Source organism: Cricetulus griseus, assembly GCF_003668045.3.
Source record: "Cricetulus griseus strain 17A/GY chromosome 1 unlocalized genomic scaffold, alternate assembly CriGri-PICRH-1.0 chr1_0, whole genome shotgun sequence".
Classification (NCBI taxonomy): Eukaryota; Metazoa; Chordata; class Mammalia; order Rodentia; family Cricetidae; genus Cricetulus; species Cricetulus griseus.
In genome coordinates, this window is record NW_023276806.1 from 208,202,591 (window position 1) to 208,224,341 (window position 21,751).

A 21,751-nucleotide genomic window follows, 5' to 3' on the forward strand; every position below is an offset into this window, starting at 1 on the left:
TGATGTTCCAGCCTGTTCTTCCTTCCACACCACTGGGGCCTCTGGAGCACTGGGAAAGACATCAGTGCAGCCCTCGTGGATCGTGGACTCACCCTCTTAATTTCTTTTGAGCCTTAGTTATAGCAAAAACACTTTTGATTATGTCATCATTTTTTTCCCCAAGTAGAATGAGTTTGCAGAAGTCCTTTGCTATACAAATAGTGTTAGCCCTTTCTTAGATTTTACTGACTAACCCCAAAGAACAATCTAAATGATTGCCCCCACCGCCACCCCCCACTTTCTCTGGAGACATTAGACTGCCAGGTGAGAAATCCCAGCTGTGTGCTCTGCATCAGCTGATCCTGTGAGCCTGGCAAGAAGGTTACACTCCTACACTTGGTTACCTACCAGTCTTTGCAGTTAATTGATGATCTCACGGGTCCCCTCCAGCTCTACAAGTATATACTCCTGAGTGCATTTTAAGGAAAGTTCTCTTATAGGCTTATGAATATGGCATGCCAGATCATAGAAAATGTGATAACATATCAAATATGTCAGCCATCAAACCAGTTGGTTCAATAATTACTCTTTAGGATAAGCAAATTTTTACCATCTAATATAATGCTTTAACCTCTAATTATGCACTCGTATATGGGATATGAATCCATTCCCTCCCTTGCTTTCCCACTCTTCCTCTTCCCTCCTTCCATCCCTCCTTCCTGCTCTTCCTTCCTCCTATTCCTTTTCATCCCAGAGCTTCTCTCTGTAGCATTCCCTCACCTAAAACTCAGTATGTATACCAGACTGTCTTTAAACTCAGTGATCCTCCTGCCACAACCTCCAGAGTAGCAATAGGTGTGAACCACCAGAACTATGTTAGACATATATCCCAGATCCACTCCCTAACTCCAACCCTTCTCCCAATTTAATAACCTGCATGGTATAATTTATTTTGCCCATATATGCATGGGCATGCGACATCAGTGGACCATATTTGACCTACCCAAGACCAACCTCATCCTTATAGAAAACTGACTTTCCCTCCTGGAGCAATGTTCAACTGTCCAAAGCTACTCAGTTAGGGGGTGGGTGCCCATGAGTCCCTCCCCCATAGATGACAGACTGTTGACTGGCTTGCTCTTATGCAGGTCTTACCTAAGCAACCACAGTGATTGTGAATTCATGAGTGCATTTAATCCTGTCATGTCCAGAAGACTGTTTTGCCTCAGTCCTCCTAGGCCTCTGGATCTTATATTTTCCTTCTTTCTTCCATGATGTTTCCTGAGTCTTGGGTTCTGGAAAGGAATGTGACAGGAAAATGCCCCCATTTATGACTAAGCACTCAACAGACAATCGTTCTTTTAACTTTGACTAGTAGTGAGTTCTGCACATACTGGTGCTAACCTCTGCATAAAGAAAATTCTCCAGTGTGGTCTGAGATACACACTAATTTGTGAGTATAGAGATAACAATTTCAAGGCCCATTTAGCAAAATGATAGGTTCATTCCTGGAGACTATGAGTTTCCTAAGAATTCTTGGTCAGATTAACAGCACCATCTATGTATTTTCTCCTGTGGAGTGGACTTTATATCACAAAGTAATTTGATACCAAAGCTCCTCAGCTAGAGCTAGGTGCCTGTAAACTCTTCCTCCATAGATGATAGACTATTGACTGGCTTGTTCTTGAGAAGGTCTTACCTAGACAACCACAGTGACTGAATTCGCTAGTGCACTCAAATCATACATTACCTCTATGGTTTGTACTCAGTACGCATATCTTCTCAGTTTGGTCATTATTGTAGCTAGCAGATTTCAGAAGAGAGTCTAGATGAGGAATTATCTAGATCAAGTTTGGCCTATGTGCATACCTGTCGGGGATTGCCTTAACTGTTAATTGATCTAAGATGACCCAGCCCACTGTGGGCAGCATTATTTCCATTATTTGTTGAGAATAGATTATAAAAATCCATGTACAAACTCACGGACAGCTATGAAAACATAAATCTTCAGTAAATGTTAAAAACTGGTGGGTCATACTGAGGATTATAGCAGATGGCCCATGAGAAAGGGCATGGGTTCCAAAGATACAGAATGAGGGGGCAGAACTCCTTGATGAAGAAAATGTAGAGTACATAAGAAGGAAATCATGGCTCATTCCAAGGGAGCTGCCTGAGCAACTGCGAGGATGCAGTTGTCACCCCCCATACCAGGGAAGTCTGTCAAGGGTGAAGCAGGCTTAGCAAATAAAGGTCAGGAGTTGTTTGGATGCATGAATTTGAGATATCTGTGTCAAGGCAGCAGAACTCTCTGGAAAAGTATGAACTGGATGTGTAAGTTTGACTGTCAGCAGTCTGTCAGAGACATTTAAAGTTACCGCACTGAGATGAGGGAAGGTCAGTGCAGGAATGACACTAAAAACAGAAGACAGTTCTGAAACAGTCTGTCATTAAAAAATCTTGAGAAAGCAGAGGGGCCTTCAGAGGAAGAATATTAAAGGGAGAAGAGCAGAGGGGCATGAAGGGAGCAGAGGCCACTAACGTTAGAAATGGTACCATTAATAACAAGAGAACACAGCTGACAACTGGAAAATAAAGTAACAATAATGAGTGGAAAAGCCATTTAAGAAAGGGGAAATGACACATTTGATTTTATATTTTAATTGTTAAAATGAAATTTTTTACTTGTATAATTTCTAATTTATTATTGAGAGTTTCACACATGCCTACAATGAATTCTGACCATATTCACCACCACTTTCTTTAGATTCTGTAAGAGATTTGTTTATTTCTTGAATTCTTTGGTTTGTCTTTTCCTCCATTTCATGTAATTTTTTGCTTGTTTTTTTTTCTTCTGTTTCTTTAAGGGATTTTCTTGTTTCCTCTTTAATGGTTTCTATCATCTTCGTAAGATAATTTTCTTCTTCATCCTCTGCGTTGGGCTTTTCAGGTCTTGCTGGTGTGGAGTCCCTAGATTCTTCTGGTGTCATATTGGTCTTTCTGTTGCTGAGTCTGTTCTTATTCTGTCATCTTCCCATCCCTTCTTCCAGTGGATGCAGGTGGGGTCTCTCCCTCTCTCAGGCAGCAGGCAGAGGGCAGAGAGCAGAATGTGGTGTGTCCGGACTCAGGGTGGGCCTTCCAGTCTGGACAGGTCTACTCTTGTCCAGGGGGAGGCTCAGGAAGAAGTGAGAAGGGGGTGATGGGGGAGGTTGGGGGCAGAGCAGTGCCCAGACTCACCTCAGGTGGCAGGCGGAGGGCAGAGGGGACAAATTAGACACTAGTTCTAATTTTCTAGTAAATGTAATTGAGTTCTTGAGAACAGAAGTGCATGGGTGCCAGCTCCAGGCATTTGGTATCATATAGACTGGAATGTCATGGGAAGTTTCCACTGTTGGGGCTGGAGTAAAACCAAACACTGGAGTCCTAGCTCCCTGCACTCTATGTGGGAGTTCCTGCTGCAACCCTGAACCCGTACCAAACACTCACTGGTACTTGTTGTGTAATACCTACCGTGTTGAATTCATTAAACCCCTTACTAATATAAATTAATTTACTCTCCATGCTGATTCTCTGTATATTTTCTGTATTTTTGTGGAAGAAATTGAGAGACAGCAAGACCAGGACCATGTACCAAGTTCACATATAAGAGAAAGGCTCAGATCCAGGTCTGTGAGGTTCTTAGGGAACTCTTGTAAGCCTGCCAACCTTTGGAGCTGTATCCTAACTTGTTCATGAAGATAAGGACAGTGTAGATGAAAGGTCTCTGGTCTTCACTACTTGGTTTTTTTGTTTGTTTGTTTGTTTGTTTGTTTTAAACAGCCTGAGAATCTTGCTGAAGGGAAAAAATTCAATAAATTAGAAAAGGCTGAGATACAAGGAATGATAAATAGTTCACCCTGTCTGCTCCCAAAGAAACAGTCTGCTCCCAAAGAAACAGTCTGGGAGACCAGCATTTGCCCAGTACAAGAAGGCTCAGTTTAATGTTGACTAAAAGAGCTGTCCTTTGATTTACCTTTAAAACCTTCATATTGGCTTATTTTATTTAATTGCTAGCTTGTTTTTTTCTATCAAGGCTGTTTCTAAATGTCTATCTCTCTGTTCTTCTAATAGATGCTCTTAAAATACCCTTAAGGATTTCCGTGGGTGAAATTCCGCCAAGCAACAATTGTTCCGATGACTTTGAATGTGAACACACAATCTGTGTTTTAAATATCCGCAAACAGACATCATGGGATGACTTTTCAAAAGCAGTGAGTCAAGCTCTGATGAATCATTTCCAAGCCATCTCTTCTGATGGATGGTGGAGTCTGGAAGATGGGACATTTAATAACGCTACCGACTCCTGCATCGGTCTCGGCACCAGCAATATACAATCCATCATGCTAGGTATAAGCAGCCTTGAAGTGAAAAGAGAGTTAAACGTCTGGGTTTATTTATGCTTGTGGGCTTCCTAGCCTGATAGTTCACTGATGAAATGCATTCAAGGCTTGACTCGTGGCAGCTGCCAGTACTGGAAACCTTGAACCTACACAGGGAGCCATTACATAATGTAGCCTGTTAATATAAAAATGCTTTTATGCCTCAAGTAATGTTAGAGAGTAAATAACTTGAAAGCCTTTGATGAGGCCTTGTTATTGCACTTGCGTCCAAGGTAAATGCAAGATGCTAAGCACACTACAGATGCTCCCTTGTGGGTAGTTCCTGAACATAACTCCAGATTTGTTCTCAGCTGTGGCTTTTGTGTTGTGCTGTGTTAATGCCTCAATGATGGGGGTCCAGTACAGTCTAGAATTGAAAGAGATCCTTTAATGAAGATATATTCAAAGCTGCCACATGGGCTGAGTCTGAATGTTAACTAGTTATTCCTACTTGACAGACAGTACAAAGAACTTAAAGAGATGAGGTCTGTTTTCTGGTGTGCACAATAAGTGCTCAAAAAATATTTCTTGCCTCTGGCTAGCTTCTTTCTTCTTAGATCCAAATTAAGATCTATGAGAAATCCTCTCTGCATGATCTGTGCTCAGTACTTTATGTTTGAAGAGTCCACGCCAAAGCCATACTGTACAACTAACTAGGTATGAGAGGACTTGCCCAAAGGTACAAGACTAATGAGCAAAGCAGCCAGGATTCAGCTCACAGGCTCTCTGAGAAGAACACACACACACACACACACACACACACACATCCAACAGTACCATGTTTAAAAAGAATGGTCACAGTGAAGGGAGGGCAAATTTTTACTGTTGCTTTTATGTATCCATTTAAACCATATGGTGTTATTTTTTGAAGCTTGCTCATAAATGCAGGTTTACATTAAAATATATCCCCACTAGCTTGAGAGCAAGTTATTTATGACAACTTTGGCATGATAGTTAAAATGTTGTTATGGAGCCGTCATTATGGAATTTTAAAATTGCATTAAGAAAATAAGGCATGCGTGATTCTCGGGATCACGTTTCGCCCACCTAGCACAGTGTTGTGCAGAGCCTGGCTCCGTGCTGAAGTGTTGTAGATGAAGACAAGAAAGAGGTTTTCTGAAAGAAGTGGCCCTGTTCATGCTGTTTCCAGCTAATCTGGAAACTGGTGGCAGTGAATGGCTATTCCCAACAGCCAGTGAGCGTGCCTCTGAACAGTGGATCCCAGATGGCTGAAGGTTCACCCTTATCAGAGTTGTAGTATACCCAAGCAGACTTTTAGCTCTAAAAGTCATCAAGTTCTGTGACCAGAGGGCCTAGCTTAGTGCCTTTCTATAACCTGTTCATAATAGATAGTATGATGTTCTTTAGAATGTTGACTTGTGAATTTTCAGAGTCCATGTTTCAAGGAACTTCAGGTCAACTGAGAAGCAGAGGGTTAGGTAGGGGTCAGTATAAGTGCTAGGGCACTCTGAGATAGAGAATCTGAACTAGATTGTCTGAGACTCTGAAACTTCCAAAAACGTTCTGGAAATTTTGCTGGAGACCAGATGTTCTTCAAAGTGCTGGGATTTAGCGAACCAGGGGGTAGGTTTAGGGTATGGAATTTATGAGAACTTAACCTTGGAAATAATCTGGATATATTTTTGTTCTTTAGATTATTTTCATAAATTACTGTTTTTGAGAAGTCTATAGAGTTAACAGCTTTCCCTTTTGACCTTCAACAAAAATGTCCCTGGGGAGTTAATTGCCCTTTGGATGACCTTTGACCTCAGAAGCATTAGATTCTTTTGCATCTTACAGAGGAGAATGTGTTTGCCATTATGAAAGCATCATTTGGGCTCTCCTTGACATTCTATTTCCATTTATTCAACTAGGAACGATGCCATGGTCAACTGGCCAGAGCTTCCCCCAGTCCCCGTGGGACTTCATGAAGAAGAAGAAGGTAGAGCAGGTCACTGTGCTTTTGTCAGGTAATGAAAGAGATTGCAAACCAGGGTGATGCTCAAGGAGTGTGGCTTTCGGAGGGCCAGTTTCTAGTCATCAGTGTGCTGTCCTCTTGCTTCTAGAAGTATCTGCTTAAGGGTAGGGAAGATTTAGAAGTCATGTTTCTGTCAGTCTCGGTTATAGCTGCCCGACTCTCAGATTCCTGCTGCTCTCATTGTCCCTCATTAGAAACAGCCTAGAGGCAAACTGGCATGCTGCCAGGAGTGACAGACTCTGTTAAAAAAGAGAAATGTCTGTTGTTACCATCAACTATGGTGTATGTCTGGTCTGATTATCATAATGGTATACATTAATATTGAGAAAGTATCTACTATTCTTAGGCTGTGTTTGTATTTATGACGTATTACAGGTATAATGTCACTAATGGTCCTAGCAGTCCACTAAGTGACATTTCTGCTTATGTCTAATTTATATACAGTACTAAGTCTCAGACTGATTTTCTTATGTGATGTTTCCTTATTGGTATGTAGTGTATTTACTGTTTCTCAGCCCTGGATTCTAAAAGGCTGCTGATTTCTTCATGTATTTTCCACATGTAGGAATGGACTTTCAAAAAATAAGTGTTGACTAAAAGTTTTGTTGTATGAATTATATTTATGACAATTTTTTCCGAGTTGCATATCCACTCTAAAAAACTTATTTCCATTCAACAGTGTGTTGAGAGAGTGGCAGAAGCTGGCATGGGAACAAAAACTAATGGGAGACCCTGGCCTTGTACATTAATATTAGGCAAGGAAGATTTCCAAAGACTATCTGTGACAACTGTTGATAATAAACAGTGAAGCACAGAGCCCAGAAGTCAGCAGGCACAGCTCCTGGGTTACACCTGGACTCTGGAGGTCCCTGGCTATAATTGCTAAAGTCGTCACTGGGCTTTCTTGGGAGAGACAAGAATCAACTGTGGAGCTTTTAGGCTCCCAGGGGTGCTAGCTGTTTAGTAATGGGTTAACAGGTGTCAGAGTCACTCTGATGCTTCTTCATCAAATGTCAGCTCCTAGAAGTCCACAAGTGTCCTGTTTCTTTCACGGTAGCTTGTGTGGTGTCTTGATCTCTCTACTTCCCTTCTCTGTGTATATGTCTCACAGGTCCTCACGAAGGCTGTCTCAGTAGTGTGACTTATGCATCCATGATTCCACTCCAGATGCTGCAGAACTACCTCAGGCTGGTAGGTTGGCACTGACGTCATCACTATTGCAGCATCCATCAGGTGGCCCATGTGGACCCACCCACCCACCCTGCATTCTGGGTTATGATGTTATTTTCCCCAATCCTCCTTCCTGGTAGGCTGTCCATAACTGGCCTGCATTTCTGTCACTATGACACAGCTGTCCATTTCTTTGACCCAGAGAGACTACAAATGATTACTAAAGTGCTTTAACTTGGGTGAGAACATATTACTTGCCCCTTAACAAGGATGTTCCACCAAACCATAGACATAGAAAGGATTAAACATGTATATCAAGATGACTTACTATGAGCTTTTATAATTTAACATTGAATAAATACGTTCTGTTAGAATATTGAGTTGACCTCTTTTCTGGAAACCAAGGTTTCAGACAAAACTGAAGTTTACTTTTTTTTTTTTCACATACCTAACTTGCCACACAGCTGAGAGGTCTGGGGAGGCAGAACAGTCAAGATAACAGCTCCAGGGTCCAAGCTCCGTATCCTCATGCTACCACAATTTTAGGTCATGACTTACTAAGCTGGCAGATGTGTCCTGATGTGTGTAATCATGTCCCCTGTCAAAATTAGGCAGGGTGTTAGTTACAGGAAGCGGAATATTATTGTCAAGGAAAACAGACAAGTATGTTACATCCATTACATATTTCACAGCTGTAGGTAGTACACCAAGTGCTTTCACTTATTTATTTCTAATACCCCAACAAGATAGATAATGTTACCTCTCTTTTAAATGAGTAAGGCAAAGAGAGGGTAAACCGATCTTGTGATCAAAGCAATACACATGGCCACTGATAGAACCCAAATTCCGGATGCCTATGGATCCCTGTGTCTGAGTGTGGTCTACTGAAACAAATACGAATAGCATAAGACAATAACGAAAGCTCCACTATGTAAAAATAGTCTGACTGTACTCTTTATACTAATTGTTTCCCTTAGATGGAAGTCAGTGGTTTTGTAAAGCCGTACACTGATAATCCTGGACTCAGAGTCTGGACTTACCTTGTACCGGCAAGCTTAAGCACTCCTGTCTGTGGGCCCAAAGCATCAGTTATGCCCAAGAGGAAGAGCTCCTGCTTATTCCTTTACTTAAAAGAAAGATGAGGGTGTAGAACCCTGATTATTGGGAATATGAGCCTCAGGCTGTGAGTACAGCCACTTCCTTCTCCCCTCTCAACATCTCTGCATTAAGCATGATCAAGGGCTGTTTGTTTCCATCTAAAACTCTGACAAGTTAAAATGTCTTGATAGGCTTTATGTCTTAGTTAGGGCTACTATTACTGTGATGAAAAACCATAACCAAGAGCAGTTTAGGGAGGAAAGGGTTTATTTTGCTCACAGTTTCATCTAACAGTTCATCATCAAAAGCAGGAACCTGAATGCAGGAGCCTCTGCAGAGGCCTTGGAGGAGTGCTGCATACTGGCTTGCTCAGCCTGCTTTCTTTTAGAACCTCAGACTATCAGCCCAGGAATGGCCCCACCCACAATAGGCTGGGCCCTCCCCCAAGAGTCAGGCAGGCTTGCCTACAGGCCCATCTTATGGGAGCACTTTCTTAATTGAGGTTCCCTCCTCTCAAATGACTGCTGTAGCTCAAGATGACATAAAACTAGCCAGCATACTTCATTCCATTAAATAGATAAACACCCCAGGAGGCTGATAGGAGTACAGTTTTGCAAACATAGAAGAACTAAAGCTAAGGCAAGCAGATGGCTGTAAATTCAAGGGCAGCCTAGGTACAAAATGAGACACTATTTCAAAACAGCAAAAAAAAAAAAAAAAAAAAAAATAATAAAAACAGAGGACCAATTTTTCTTTGATCTTACTGACCAAATGTAATACTGGCTTTTGTATGTAGTTTCAGTAAACATATATTTTTATATGCAAGGTATATGTATATACCTTGCATATATAAATTATAATTTCTCTTGTGTTCCTTTTATATCTTTGTATATATTCTATAAAAAGGGGCAGCAGAAAATGGTCACAAAACACAAATATCCCAAGTGCCAGTTGTACAGACTTCTAGATCATTTCATAACCCCATTGGAAGGTCTTCTCACATTTCAATTCTTACCAATTATTGTTGTTAGTTTTTAAACTGTCTCATCAAATAACGTATCATTGCATGCCTACTATTTCAAATCTGTACAACATATACCTGAGAGTGACTTCTGATACCAGTGATAGAAGTTCAGGGAATGTTTATGTGACTAAGTTGACAGTAACAGCTATTTGTGCCTTTCAGGTGGTAAATAATGTCTTTGAAATTGTGTGTCAGAACAGGTCACAATGAAATTCCTAGCTGTAAAACATGTAACTTTAAGTGACAGCTATCCCAATTTTATTGGCACAGTAAAGTGCTTTCATTCCTTCATTCTTTTTTGTGTGTTTACAGTCTCAACATAGCTGGCCTGAAACTGTCACTGGGCAGCAGTTCTGACTCAGAATATATATAACAAGTAGAGCACCAAACAAAAGTTGTGGTTTTATTGCTTTAAAATACCACAAATCTAAAGGCACATCTCAGTTGCCACAGAGACAGTAATGGAGACCACAGCTCTTGAATTAACCTCCATTCTGTGGAAAAACATTGTAGAGGGAGGAAATGACAGAATGGATGAGCCATTGTTGAGGTTGTTTGCTTCTAGAATTGATGTGCCTCACAGACTCCTGACTGATGTGAAGATAACACAAAAATAAAATAGGATACTATCAATCGTTACAATGAGGCCAGTATCCCTTTACTAATAAGCAAAAGTGTCACACTGTAGCAGAACAGTTCTAGTGGCTGTGACCCAGGCTATAGTTTTAGAAGTTGATTTTTATTTCCTTTTCAAACAGATATCCTTTCAGCACAAAAACCTTTCTCCCACCAGTCCCATCCAAAATATTATTAGTATTAGCTTAACTTCTCGGTCTTTCTAGCTGTAGAGCCCTCTGCTGGAAGCAGGAAGCATGAGACATGACTTTACATTATACCTCAGAGTTTGACGTTTGGAGAAACTTGACATGGTAACTCTAAAAGGGATGAATAGTTTGTTTGTGTTTTTTTTTTCTTTGATCAAGGTTCTCACATGTATAGCAGTCTCAACTGACTAGCTACAATTTGCTTCAGTAATTAATTTCTGGTTAAGTTTGTAAATGATAATCGATCTACCTATATATCATTTGATCAAAGAAAAGAGTCAGCAAAAGACTTGTTAAAACCTGAAATGAGAAGATATTATTACTGGAGTGTATGTGTTAAAATACAAACACTCAGGAATTCTGTGTGTGTGTGTGTGTGTGTGTATGTGGTGTGTGTGTGTGTGTGTGTGTGTGTGTGTGTGTGTGTGTGTGTGTGTGTTGTGTGTGTGTGTTTTCTCTTTACCTACACAGTAAAAGTGCTTGTTTATATTCTGTTATACTTCATGGGGGATGTTATCAAGTTTAAACATAGGCGTTTGTTTCCAGTAAAAGATGCATTCAATGCATTTTCAAGTGTTTCCTGTCCCTTGCTCCCTAGCTATGAATGTGTGAGAACCAGTGAGCGGTGCTGATGTTGAAGACAGCTTATCTCTGAAGCTAGATCTTTTGCTGTTGTATGATTTCAGAATCTGCCTTCAGGAAGTGTAGACAGCTCAATGGGAGAGTTGTAATGAATAGAGCACTCTTGTTTTCAAATTGCAAGGCCAGTTGAAAATCTCAGGGGTAGAATGTTCAGCAAATCCTCGAAATCTGTATCCCATTTCAATTGTGGGAAACAATCTATTCCTTGTGAAAAGGATTGCTGTTCAGCAATGCATAGCAGTTTGGGATTAATTTGGAGAGCTGGAGAGTTCTAGTTTAGAATTGCACCTGGCTAGCAATATCTAGTCCACAGTTTTTCACTAAGGTGCTTTTTGAAAAGAGACAAAACACCAGAAAATTGGAACTGAGGTCTCTATTATACCAGGCTTGCTTTCTTTTGGACCAACTAGCTCCCAAATCATGACGCAGAGACTTCTTATTAGTTATGAATGCTCAGTCTAGATTAGGCGTGTTTTCGCTAACCGTTTTAACTTTAATTAACCTGTTTCTCTTTATCTGCCTTTTGCCTCTGGACTTTTTACCTTTCTTGCTTTCTGGGTATCTAACTTTCACTGTTTCTCATGTCAGTTCCACTGGCAGGCTGCCTGGCTTCTGGCCCTGGGCAAGCCTTTCTCCTCCCTCTTCTTGCCTTCTCTGGTCTTGTTCTTTTCTTTCTTTCTTTCTTTCTTTCTTTCTTTCTTTCTTTCTTTCTTTTTTGAGTCTAGATTTCTCCTCTTATTTATTCTCTCTGCCTGCCAGCCCCATCTGTCCTTTCTCTGCCTACCTATGGGCCATTCGGTGTTTTAGTAGACCACTCAAGTGCCTTAAGCAGGTAAAGAGAAACAAATGCAACACATCATAACATAATTAAACAAATGCAGCATAAACAAAAGCCTTTATGTGTAAAGCATAACACACTTTTACACAGCTAAAGTAATTCTCTGCAGCATAAACAAATGTAACACGTCTTTACATTAATATTCCACAGTATTCATTAACAAGAACCTGAGACTTCCTTACTGCCTTTAGAGTATTAGCCTTGCTTTTTTTCTTTTTTGTTATTTAAATTAGAAGCAAGATTTTTTACATGTCAATACCAGTTCCCTCTCCCTCCCCTCTTGGTCCCCAACTATAACACCCTACCTATTCCATACCCTTTCTGCTCCCCAGGGAGGGTAAGGCCTTTGATAGGGGGTCTTCAGAGTCTGTCATATCCTTTGGGATATGTGTCCCTCCTGTCATGTGTCTAGGCTCAGGGAGTATCCCTCTATGTGGAATGGGTTCCCAAAGTCCATTCCTATGCTAGGGATAAGTACTGACCCACTACAAGAGGCCCCATAGATTGCTAATGCCTCCTCACTGACACCCACATTCATGGGGTCTGGATCAGTCCCATGCTGGTTTTCCAGCTATCAGTCCATGAGCTCCCCCTTGTTCAGGTCAGCTGTTTCTGTGGGTTTCTCCAGCCTGGTCTTGACCCCTCTACTCATCACTCCTCCCTCTCTGCAACTTGATTCCAGTTCAGTTCAGTATTTAGCTGTGGGTGTCTGCTTCTACTTCCATCAGCTGCTGGATGAAGGCTCTAGGATGGCATATAAGGTAGTCATCAATCTCATTATCAGGGAGGGCATTTAAGGTAGCCTCTCCTCTGTTGCTTAGATTGTTAGTTGGTGTCATCGTTGTAGATCTCCAGACATTTCCCTAGTGCCTGATTTCTCTTTAAACCTATAATGTCTCCCTCTATTATAGTATGTCTTATCTTGCTCTCCTCTGCTTTTTGATGCATCCCTGAAATCAGAAAATACTGGCATCCCTTCCTTACCATGTTCTCAGTATTATAAAACTACAAGTTTGACACCAGTGAAAAACTGAGCAGTTAGGCTCAGCCTTTGCAGCACAATGCGAGTCTCCTCTACTATGTCAGTGTGGATCCTTTCATAGCCATTAGAAAATGTAGAGACACCTGAAAAGACATTGATGAAGATTGGTGAGACCATGCTGAGTCCTGAGAGGTGTATTACTCATGAGCACTTTTGTTGATCTGGAGATGAATAGCATGGGCTGCCGTTGGTCCTCATGTGCTTATCTGTCTTGTTGAGCAGTGGATCTTGCTGCCATTGTTGGATGCTGCTGTCATTGTTGAATCCTATAGTTTAATCAGTGACTTATAGACATGAGATTGACATCCACCCAGGGGCTTCAGCTAGGAAAGTGAAGTCAGTAGTGGTACCCTCTTCTTGCCTTATTGTAACAATTTCCCCCATGCTTTTATAGTGTTTAAACTTCAATACGAAAATGTTAATGCTATATCTGTACAAGAATACTATCATTCTGAATATACTGCTTTGACAATCATAGATTAGGTGGTTTATAGTCACACTCTGGAGGCCAGAATGTTCAAGACAAGGACCCCAGCAGATACAGTGGGATGAGAGTCTGTTTCCTGGTCCCTGATAGTGTCTTCTTACTGTGCCCTAATATGGGGGGCGGCAGGGGTTTGCGATGCTACTTTCATAACAGCACTGATACCTCTTGCCTTAATTAGGGTGACCATGGCTGTGATGAAGCCATGAGCAAACCAAGTTTGGGAGGATAGGGTTTATTTTGCTTTTACACTTCATGACACTGTTCATCACTGAAGGAAGTCAGGGCAAGACCTCACACAGGGTAGGAATCTGGAGTCGGGTGCTGATGCAGAGGCCATGGAGGAGTGCTATTTACTCACATGTTCATTATGGCTTGTTCCATCTGCTTTCTTATAAAACCTAAGACCGCCAGCCCAGGGATGGTACCACCCACAATTTATGCAATTATTAAGAAAATGCCCTACAGGGTTACCTATAGGAGGCATTTTCTCAACTGAAGTTTCCTCCTCTCAGATGACTCTAGCTTGTGTCAAATTGACATAAAAATTAACCAGCCCACCTCTTTTTTTAAAATTTTTTTTCAGATTTTTTATTTGAATTAGAAACAAGATTGTTTTACATGACAATCCCAGTTCCCTTCTGCCTCCCGTCCTCTCCTACCACCACCCCCCCTACTAAAACCCTGCCTATCACATATCCTTTCTGCTCCCCCTGGATGGTGAGGCCTTCCATAGGGTGTCATCAGAGTCTATCATATCCTTTGGGATAGGGCTTAGACCCACCCCTGTGTGTCTTGGCTCAGGGAGTATTCCTCTATGTGGAATGGGCTCCCAAAGTCCACACCTATGCTAGGATAAGTACTGAACTACTACAGGAGGTCCCGTAGATTTCAGAGGTTTCCTCACTGAAACCCATGTTCCTGGGATCTGGATCAGTCCCATGCTGGTATCCCAGCTATCAGTGTGGGGAGCAAGAGTTCCCCGATGTTCAGATCAGTTGTTTCTGTGGGTTTCACCAGCCTGGTCTGGACCCCTTTGCTCTTCACTCGTCCTTCTCTCCAGCCCACCTCTTAAGGGCACCGCTTCCTAATTCTAGCTCTGTAGATCCAGTTAGCATTTCTACATAGGAATACAAGAGGGCGCAATCTTACTGACAGAAAAATCAGACCAAAAACATGGACAGTTCTCCAGAATGCAAAGAGATGAAACTGTGAAATCAATGCAAGAAAGCTGCAGTAAAATCTGACCTAGGATGAAAAATCTACTCCCTGAGCCTAGGGACTAGACAAGTAAGTGAAAACACTGTGGTGTAGTAAGGCTGTGCTCAAGCCAGCAAAGAGCTAAAATGAGATAGTGAATATCCAGTGTTATATGAGACTAACCCAAGGAGCTCTCTCCACATGTCATCCAGAGGGTTAGAGGTATAGTGATGGGACATGATGGCAGATTTCCTCACAAACAACAGAAGTATTGTAGGTTTTCCTTAGACATGTAGAAAACCAGTAGATATTACCAAAAACATAATGGAGGAAAACTTTCCTAAGCCAGCCAAAAAAATTAAAAGGCCCAAATGTGTAGATTTTATTTAAGATTTTGAGAAAGAGGTCATAACTAAACAAATCTTATCACCACTCTAAATATAATCCCATACATTCTTCAGGAGTCCTACTCACGAATACAAGTCAGAACAATTGTACCTCAGTAATATTCTTTGATTATAACTTTTCCCAGGATTCTTATGACACTGTCACACCTCAGCCTTGAAACTGAACCTCACCTGTACTTTCCAGAATATTCTCTTGTGTTTCTTGAGAAGTCCCTGCTTCAACCTTGGTCCTTGTCTGAACATCTGCCATTGGCTTGATTGACCACCAGTACCACGGAAATCAGCCTTAATGCTATGTTCCCCCTATGGTTCTTAGATCTTTACATTCCCTCAGCAGCTCTTGCCATTATTGTGCCTTCTGTAAGCATTAGTAAGTTCTTATTGAAGGCTACCAATAACAGAATAGTATGTAACTTCAGAGAAAATTCACTCATAACTGTCAGAAATATTGTCTTTCATAAGCTAACACACAGTCCCAAGCTTGCCATCAAGGGACCCCTAAAGAATGACACTCTTTAGCTCATAGTGTAACAGCTGGCAGGAAATCATTGTACATTCCTCTACCCTGAATATACTCTTTAGCTTCTCTAAGCATGCCGTAGTTTCTTGGGGAGGGGAGGCATAGTTCAAGTTTCTGAAGACTTCACATGTCTAGTAAATGCTGCTAATCTCAAATAGTCTTATTCTTTTGGATACCTGAGGATAATTGGGAATTTTGTCCTTCTACACCACCTTCACCTTGTCAAACTAGCATCTTCACCCAGGCTTCTTCTTGGTTTGAACAGGTTGAGCAATATCATAATGTCATTTTCCATGGCCCAGATGGAAGCTTGCAAGACTACATAGCACATCAGCTCGCCCTCTGTATGAAGGTATTGTGTATTTTTACACCATTTCGTTTGATTTGAAAACTGGGAAGACTATAAAGCTAATGACCCTGTTTTGTTGCCACAGCACAGACAGATGGCTGCAGGATTCCCCTGTGAAATAGTGAGAGCTGAGGTGGATACAGGTTTCTCCAAGGAACAGCTAGTAGACATGTTCATCAGTAGCGGTAAGAACTTTCAGAGAACTGGCTTATGATAACTCAAAGGCATGCTCTTCACTGAAGCCATTTCAGGGAAACCCTTATAGCTATGCAGCTTTTTAGTTTCTTCCCATTGACGAAACTGAAAATTGGAAGCCCAAGGAAACACTTAAAGGACGGTTCTGTCAATACCACTGTGTTAATTGGTCATCTTGAATTTTCAGTTTCTTTATATAAGACACTCATTGGTCCGACATACAATTTAACCATCCATAGTAGGACAGCAAGAGAAGAGGTAATACAAGCAGCTCCCCTTAGTAGGACTGCGTATTGCATTTTGACACGCCTAGAATTGCTGCTGCATGGTGATAAAGGGAACCAGATTGATGTGTAATAAATTTTGTCATCCACACATTTCCTGTAATGATGTACTCATTATTCTCCTCCCCGGAGCAAACATCTATCTTCAGCTGACCGTTAGTGTGCCATTGATTAGCGTTTTGGCAAATGCATTACATGCCCCCATTAACTCATGTGATCTCTACAACAGTCCTCTGCAAGTAGCTGTTGTTATATTTATTCCCACAAATAGGGTAGCAGAACCACATGCAAACATTTATTAAGATAAATTATTCATGAGGCCTTTTACAGCCTGACACCCCAAGTTTCACCACAGATGCAGTCCACATAACCCTGCATGGCACAGCTGTGACGCAAAGCTGAAAGGGGTTCACCTTTAGTGCCAAGAGGGTCTAGCCACAGACACACCTAGGGTAGAAGTTGTAAGATTCAAAGAGGATGAGTTGAGACATTCTGCATATTATTATTAGAGAGGGCTGTACCTTGTTTTTGGAGCCGTAATGAGTGGAATTACCCTGTGGCTCAGGGCTCAGCTTAGATTAACTTAGTATAGGAAGATGAAGACAAAAATCACCTTTTTATAATTTTTTTTAATTAAAAACAATCTTACTTTATATACCAATCCCAGTTCCCTTTCCCTCCCATCTTCCCACTCCACCCACCATCTCCCCATCCTATCCCCCATCCACTCCTCAGAGAAGGTGAGGCCTCACATGGAGAATCATCCAAGTCTGTCACATCATTTGGGACAGAATGAGGCCCTCCCCCAAGTATCTAGGCTGAGCAAGGTATCTCTCCATAGGAAATGGGCTCCAAAAGCCAGTTCATGCACTAGGGATAAATACTACTTCCACTGTCAGAGGCCCCATAGATTGCCCAAGCCCCACCACTGACACCCATATTCAGAGGGCCTAGTTCAGTTTTATGCTGGTTCCTCAGCTTTCAGTCTGGAGTCAGTGAGCTCCCACTTGCTCAGGTCAGCTGTTTCTGTGGGTTTCCCCAGCAGGGTCTTGACCCCTTTGCTCATCACTCCTCACTCTCTCTCTACAACTGGACTCCAGGAGTTCAGCTCAGTGCTTAGCTGTGGATCTCTGCTTCTGCTTCAATCACCTTTGGTTTTTAAATCTTGAAATCGAGTTTGGAGAACAACTGAAGATTCTTTAAGCCTTGAAGTACCCTTTGGAAGTAGGAAAATCTCCTAGACTCTTAGTGTCTGGCTGCTGCACGGGCTAGTCTTTGACCAGAAACCAGGAAATAGATTCGAAACACTATTGTCTTTCATGCTGTTTCAATCACAGATAACATTTGTTAACTTCCGCTCTTGCATGCCCTATCCTTAAGCTGTCTTTGTAACTGACAGCTCTGTGACAGACCACTCAGTGTCCCTCGTTGGTAATCTTGAAAGTACCTAAGGTACTACCCCGGGTTCTACCCAGGGATCCACAGCAAGAACATAGACTAGGACTCACTCCCACCCAAGCAGTCTGGCAGGAGCTGGACCTTCATCAGTCTCAACCATGGCTCTTGAAAATGTCCCTGTGCTTAGTTTTCTCTTATTTTATTTTAACAAAAGTCCCCTATAATTCTTCAGCTTTCAGGGTTGTGCTACCTCGAGGTTAAGAATATAAAAAGTTTTATTCTTGACCTGTTAGGGTCAAATACAGACTGACCTCTGCTATAAATGTAGACACCTAAGAAAGCTGGGAAGCGGTGAGGTCAGGCATGGAGGGTGCGAAAGGGAGCAGCCCAGCACTGCAGAGCTGCTTGACAGCTTCTTAAAAAGAACCCTCCAAGCTTGGAAACTTGGAGAGAGGCCCCTTGTCTTAAGACTCAGCTCCCCCTGCAGGGCTTCTCTGACCTTCTAAGGTGAGATGCTCTGCTAGGAAACACACACAAAGTTTATTTCTAGCTCTGCGTCCCACTCAGCTATAGATTAAGCAGTAGGACTCAGGACTCTTGGGACTTAGGCCTTGCATGTCATTCCATGGCAGTTCATGAGCCTCTTGAAAGCTACTTCTGTGACTTCTATTCTTTCTTCTATTTCTTTCTTTCTATTTTTATTTTCCTAAAGCAGGGTTTCTCCATGTAGTATTTGCTGCCCCCAAACTCACGCTTGTAAACCATGCTAGCCTCAAACTCAGAGATCCACTTGCCTCTACCTCTGGAGTACTGGGGCTAAAGGTGTGCACTACCATCACCACCCTGCTGCCTACTTTTACTTTTTTATTTGCTTGAGTGACTGAGTGGATATCCCATTGCAGGAGGTAGCACTGGTAAGAAATGAGGAAGTAAAGAAAGAAAGGAATTGTTTTTCCTATTCAGAAGTATTTGCTTGAAATGGAGGTAGATGTTAAGACCAGATTGGACAAGAAGGGATAAGCCACAAGAAAGAGTAACTTGATTTTGGAAAGTGCAGTGCTTGGCGGTTTTGTTGGTTTATAGTAGCATTTGGGATCGAACCTAGTACCTTGTGCTGCTAGGTGAGAGCTATGCCACGGGCAAGGTGAAGGCTTTGAACAATATACTTGAGTAAATCAATAAGGAAAGAGAGAAATCTTCACTCTTAATTCATTGCTAAATACAGAAGGAAATCTGTATTTGGCTTAGCAATTTATAAGGATCAACAGTTTCCTTCAGTTTTTAATATCAAAGTGAAGATAAAAATGGTGGTATTTGTGTGTTGTGCACTTGACTAGTGACCTGTCAGCAGCCTGAGTACTCTGGGTCCCTCAGTGGCCTTTCTCTCCTGGCTCCAAGTTCTGCCAAATCTGCTCCTTGCAGCTTCTGCTGCTGCTCTCCACGGGCCTCATCTCTAACCCATCAACTCTTGTTCAAGTGGCTCTGAGGCCTCATCAGTCCTCCTTACTTTCCCTGCTGTTGCTTCTTCAGCAAGTCCTCCTCAGTGATTCTTGGAGGATCACTCTAGGAGACAAAAGCTTTCACATGTTTTCCCTGGCGTTACACTCTGCAGGCTCCCGAATAGAAGTTTAAGTTCTTAGAATGTTATGGCAAGAACATGATGGTCTAGCTTGTCATCTTGGGCCTACTTCTCTGGATGCCTAAAACTCCCTTCCCCATCTCATCCTTTCAGTAGGACCCACTGCTTTTGACTCGTAGCTAGTAAAGAGGGTGGTATGGAATGTACCTCAGGGATACCATGGCTTGTGAGCAGTGCAAGGCATGTCCAGTGAACCCCAACAAAGGGTTCATGGGTCTGTGGGTATCTGTTTTCTTCATGCAGAGGGAGATAGTCAGGAACCATCCTTTGGTGAAGAGGTGATGGAGGGCCTTGGGGACAGGGAGGGCAGAGCCCTGAAGCCAAAAAGGCTCCCTAGCCCGTTGTACTGTAGCTTTCAGAATAATGAGGTCTAAGGCTGTCTGTCCACTGAACTGTTGCTTTCTTACCAAGAAGTGGAAGTGAGAAGAGGGTAGTATGGAGGAGCGCACTGATTCCTCACAGATGCTCTGTGTGCTAATGGCTTGTAACCTTATTATATTCTCCAAAGATGAGACCTGTCCCTTGGCTTTGGCCAGCATTGGAATGGTGAATTTTATCTATCTTCCACCAAGCAATGCACATGTTTGTCCTTGTCTGCATGTCTGAGGGGCAAAAATGCGAAGAGAGCCACAGAGAACGAATAAAAGAGCAAAACAACACATTAAGGAAGAGGGACAGAAGCTGAATACACTTAGCTGTAAGAATCCAAAACTCACATGGAGAATAAAATGGAGTCATTGAAAAGGGGAATAAGAACAAAGAACTCCAGGAAGCATGGGGGAGCTTGGAGAGAAGCATAAATCACTTTGTATTCGTGAAGTTCAAGATGACCTTTTCCTTCTCATTTTACCGTTTGGGAGAGCCACGTCACATGACTCTTGTTGGGCTAGGAGGGTTTGAATACATACTGCAATTGGCTCAGGTTCCTCTGCAATACAAGGTATGAAGCCGGATCATTGAGACAGATGGTGTTTTAAATTACATGCGACAGAATGTGGAGAAAAAAGAAAAAAAATGAAACACTAGATCAATATTTTCAGATAACACTTTTAATTCCTTGGAGAACATTCCAGTTTAGAAATAAAAAAAAATGAATGAAATGACAGTAGTAATGATAGATGAATATGCTAATTAAATCTCTATAAATGAACTTTCCTCATTGGGCCCTGCATCACTGGAGACGTTTTGAAGGCCTTCCCTGAAGTCACCACTTTGTCACATCCAGAGCATTGTCCCTACAGGCTGGAGTAGGCAGTTAGTTATGAAAGGGGTTCTTTTCAGTCCCCAAAGGGGTTATTATAAATTTGGGGTTTATCTTCAATTGTTACATGTTAACTGGTTTCAGACCAAGGAGTGTTGCTGTTAAATCAACACTGTAGGATTTTAATTGAAGGCTATCCATAGTGGGGATTTAGATCTAAACCCGGTGTCCAATTAAGATTGCCAATATCTACAGGAGAGAACGGGGCCAGTGCACTCTGCGTTTGGAAGAAATAAAGAATAGTTTCAGAAATGCACTCTGAAGTAGCATAGAGTGAGAAGGGGTCTCAAAGGGTCAAGTTTTAAGCTACAGGATAAAAGGAGTCCACAGACAGAAATACAATGGGTGAGTGGCTTTCATTCATATGTCCAGAAATTTGCCCCACTGGAAAAAACCTTCAAACTCAAAATTTGGTAATGAGTTCTCACTCACTTCTGTAGTTTATTAACATTTAGATATGAAACAACGCCAAATAACCTAAACTAGACCATACTGTTTCTTAACCTTTGCACACACTGGACTAAGGAAAGTGGTCACAGAGGGAAGTGGGTGATACTGAAAGGTGGAGGCTGAAAGGCCGGCTGTGTAAAAGAGACTTTTCACCAATGATATCCACACTCCTTTGATTGGTACCTCAGGACAGACCAAGATGAACACAGATGAGGTGGATACCTATGGACAGCAACACTCAGCCCTTCCTTTTTTTCTAGGCACAAACTCACAGTCTGCTATACATTAAGTCAAAATGCAATCTCTTCTAACGGATCAAGAAAATGAACCCATCTTCTCCCATGAGTCTTCCGTACTATCGCACATCCATAAGTTCGACTTATTTCATTGCCAGTGGAATCCCACCTCCTTATTCCCACTTGATGTCCCTTCCAGTTTGGAAGCATCGGACCTTACACACCATTTTCATAGTCCCTTCCCCAGTCCAGGGATGGGCACATGCTCACTGCTTCCAATAACTTGGCAGCCTCTTCTTTGGTGGGAAGTTCAAAGTT

General features: G+C 41.9%; 1 protein-coding gene across 1 annotated transcript in view; it reads left to right on the top strand.

Annotated features, from left to right (window-relative positions):
• Window positions 1-21,751, top strand: part of Cttnbp2 (cortactin binding protein 2) — a 151,770-nt gene that overhangs the window by 103,921 nt on the left and 26,098 nt on the right. The window contains exons 10-14 of the mRNA XM_027389955.2: window positions 4,087-4,362; window positions 6,269-6,364; window positions 7,484-7,563; window positions 15,887-15,973; window positions 16,056-16,155. Of these exons, the coding sequence (XP_027245756.1) occupies window positions 4,087-4,362; window positions 6,269-6,364; window positions 7,484-7,563; window positions 15,887-15,973; window positions 16,056-16,155 (639 nt within the window). The remainder of the gene's footprint in view (window positions 1-4,086; window positions 4,363-6,268; window positions 6,365-7,483; window positions 7,564-15,886; window positions 15,974-16,055; window positions 16,156-21,751) is intronic.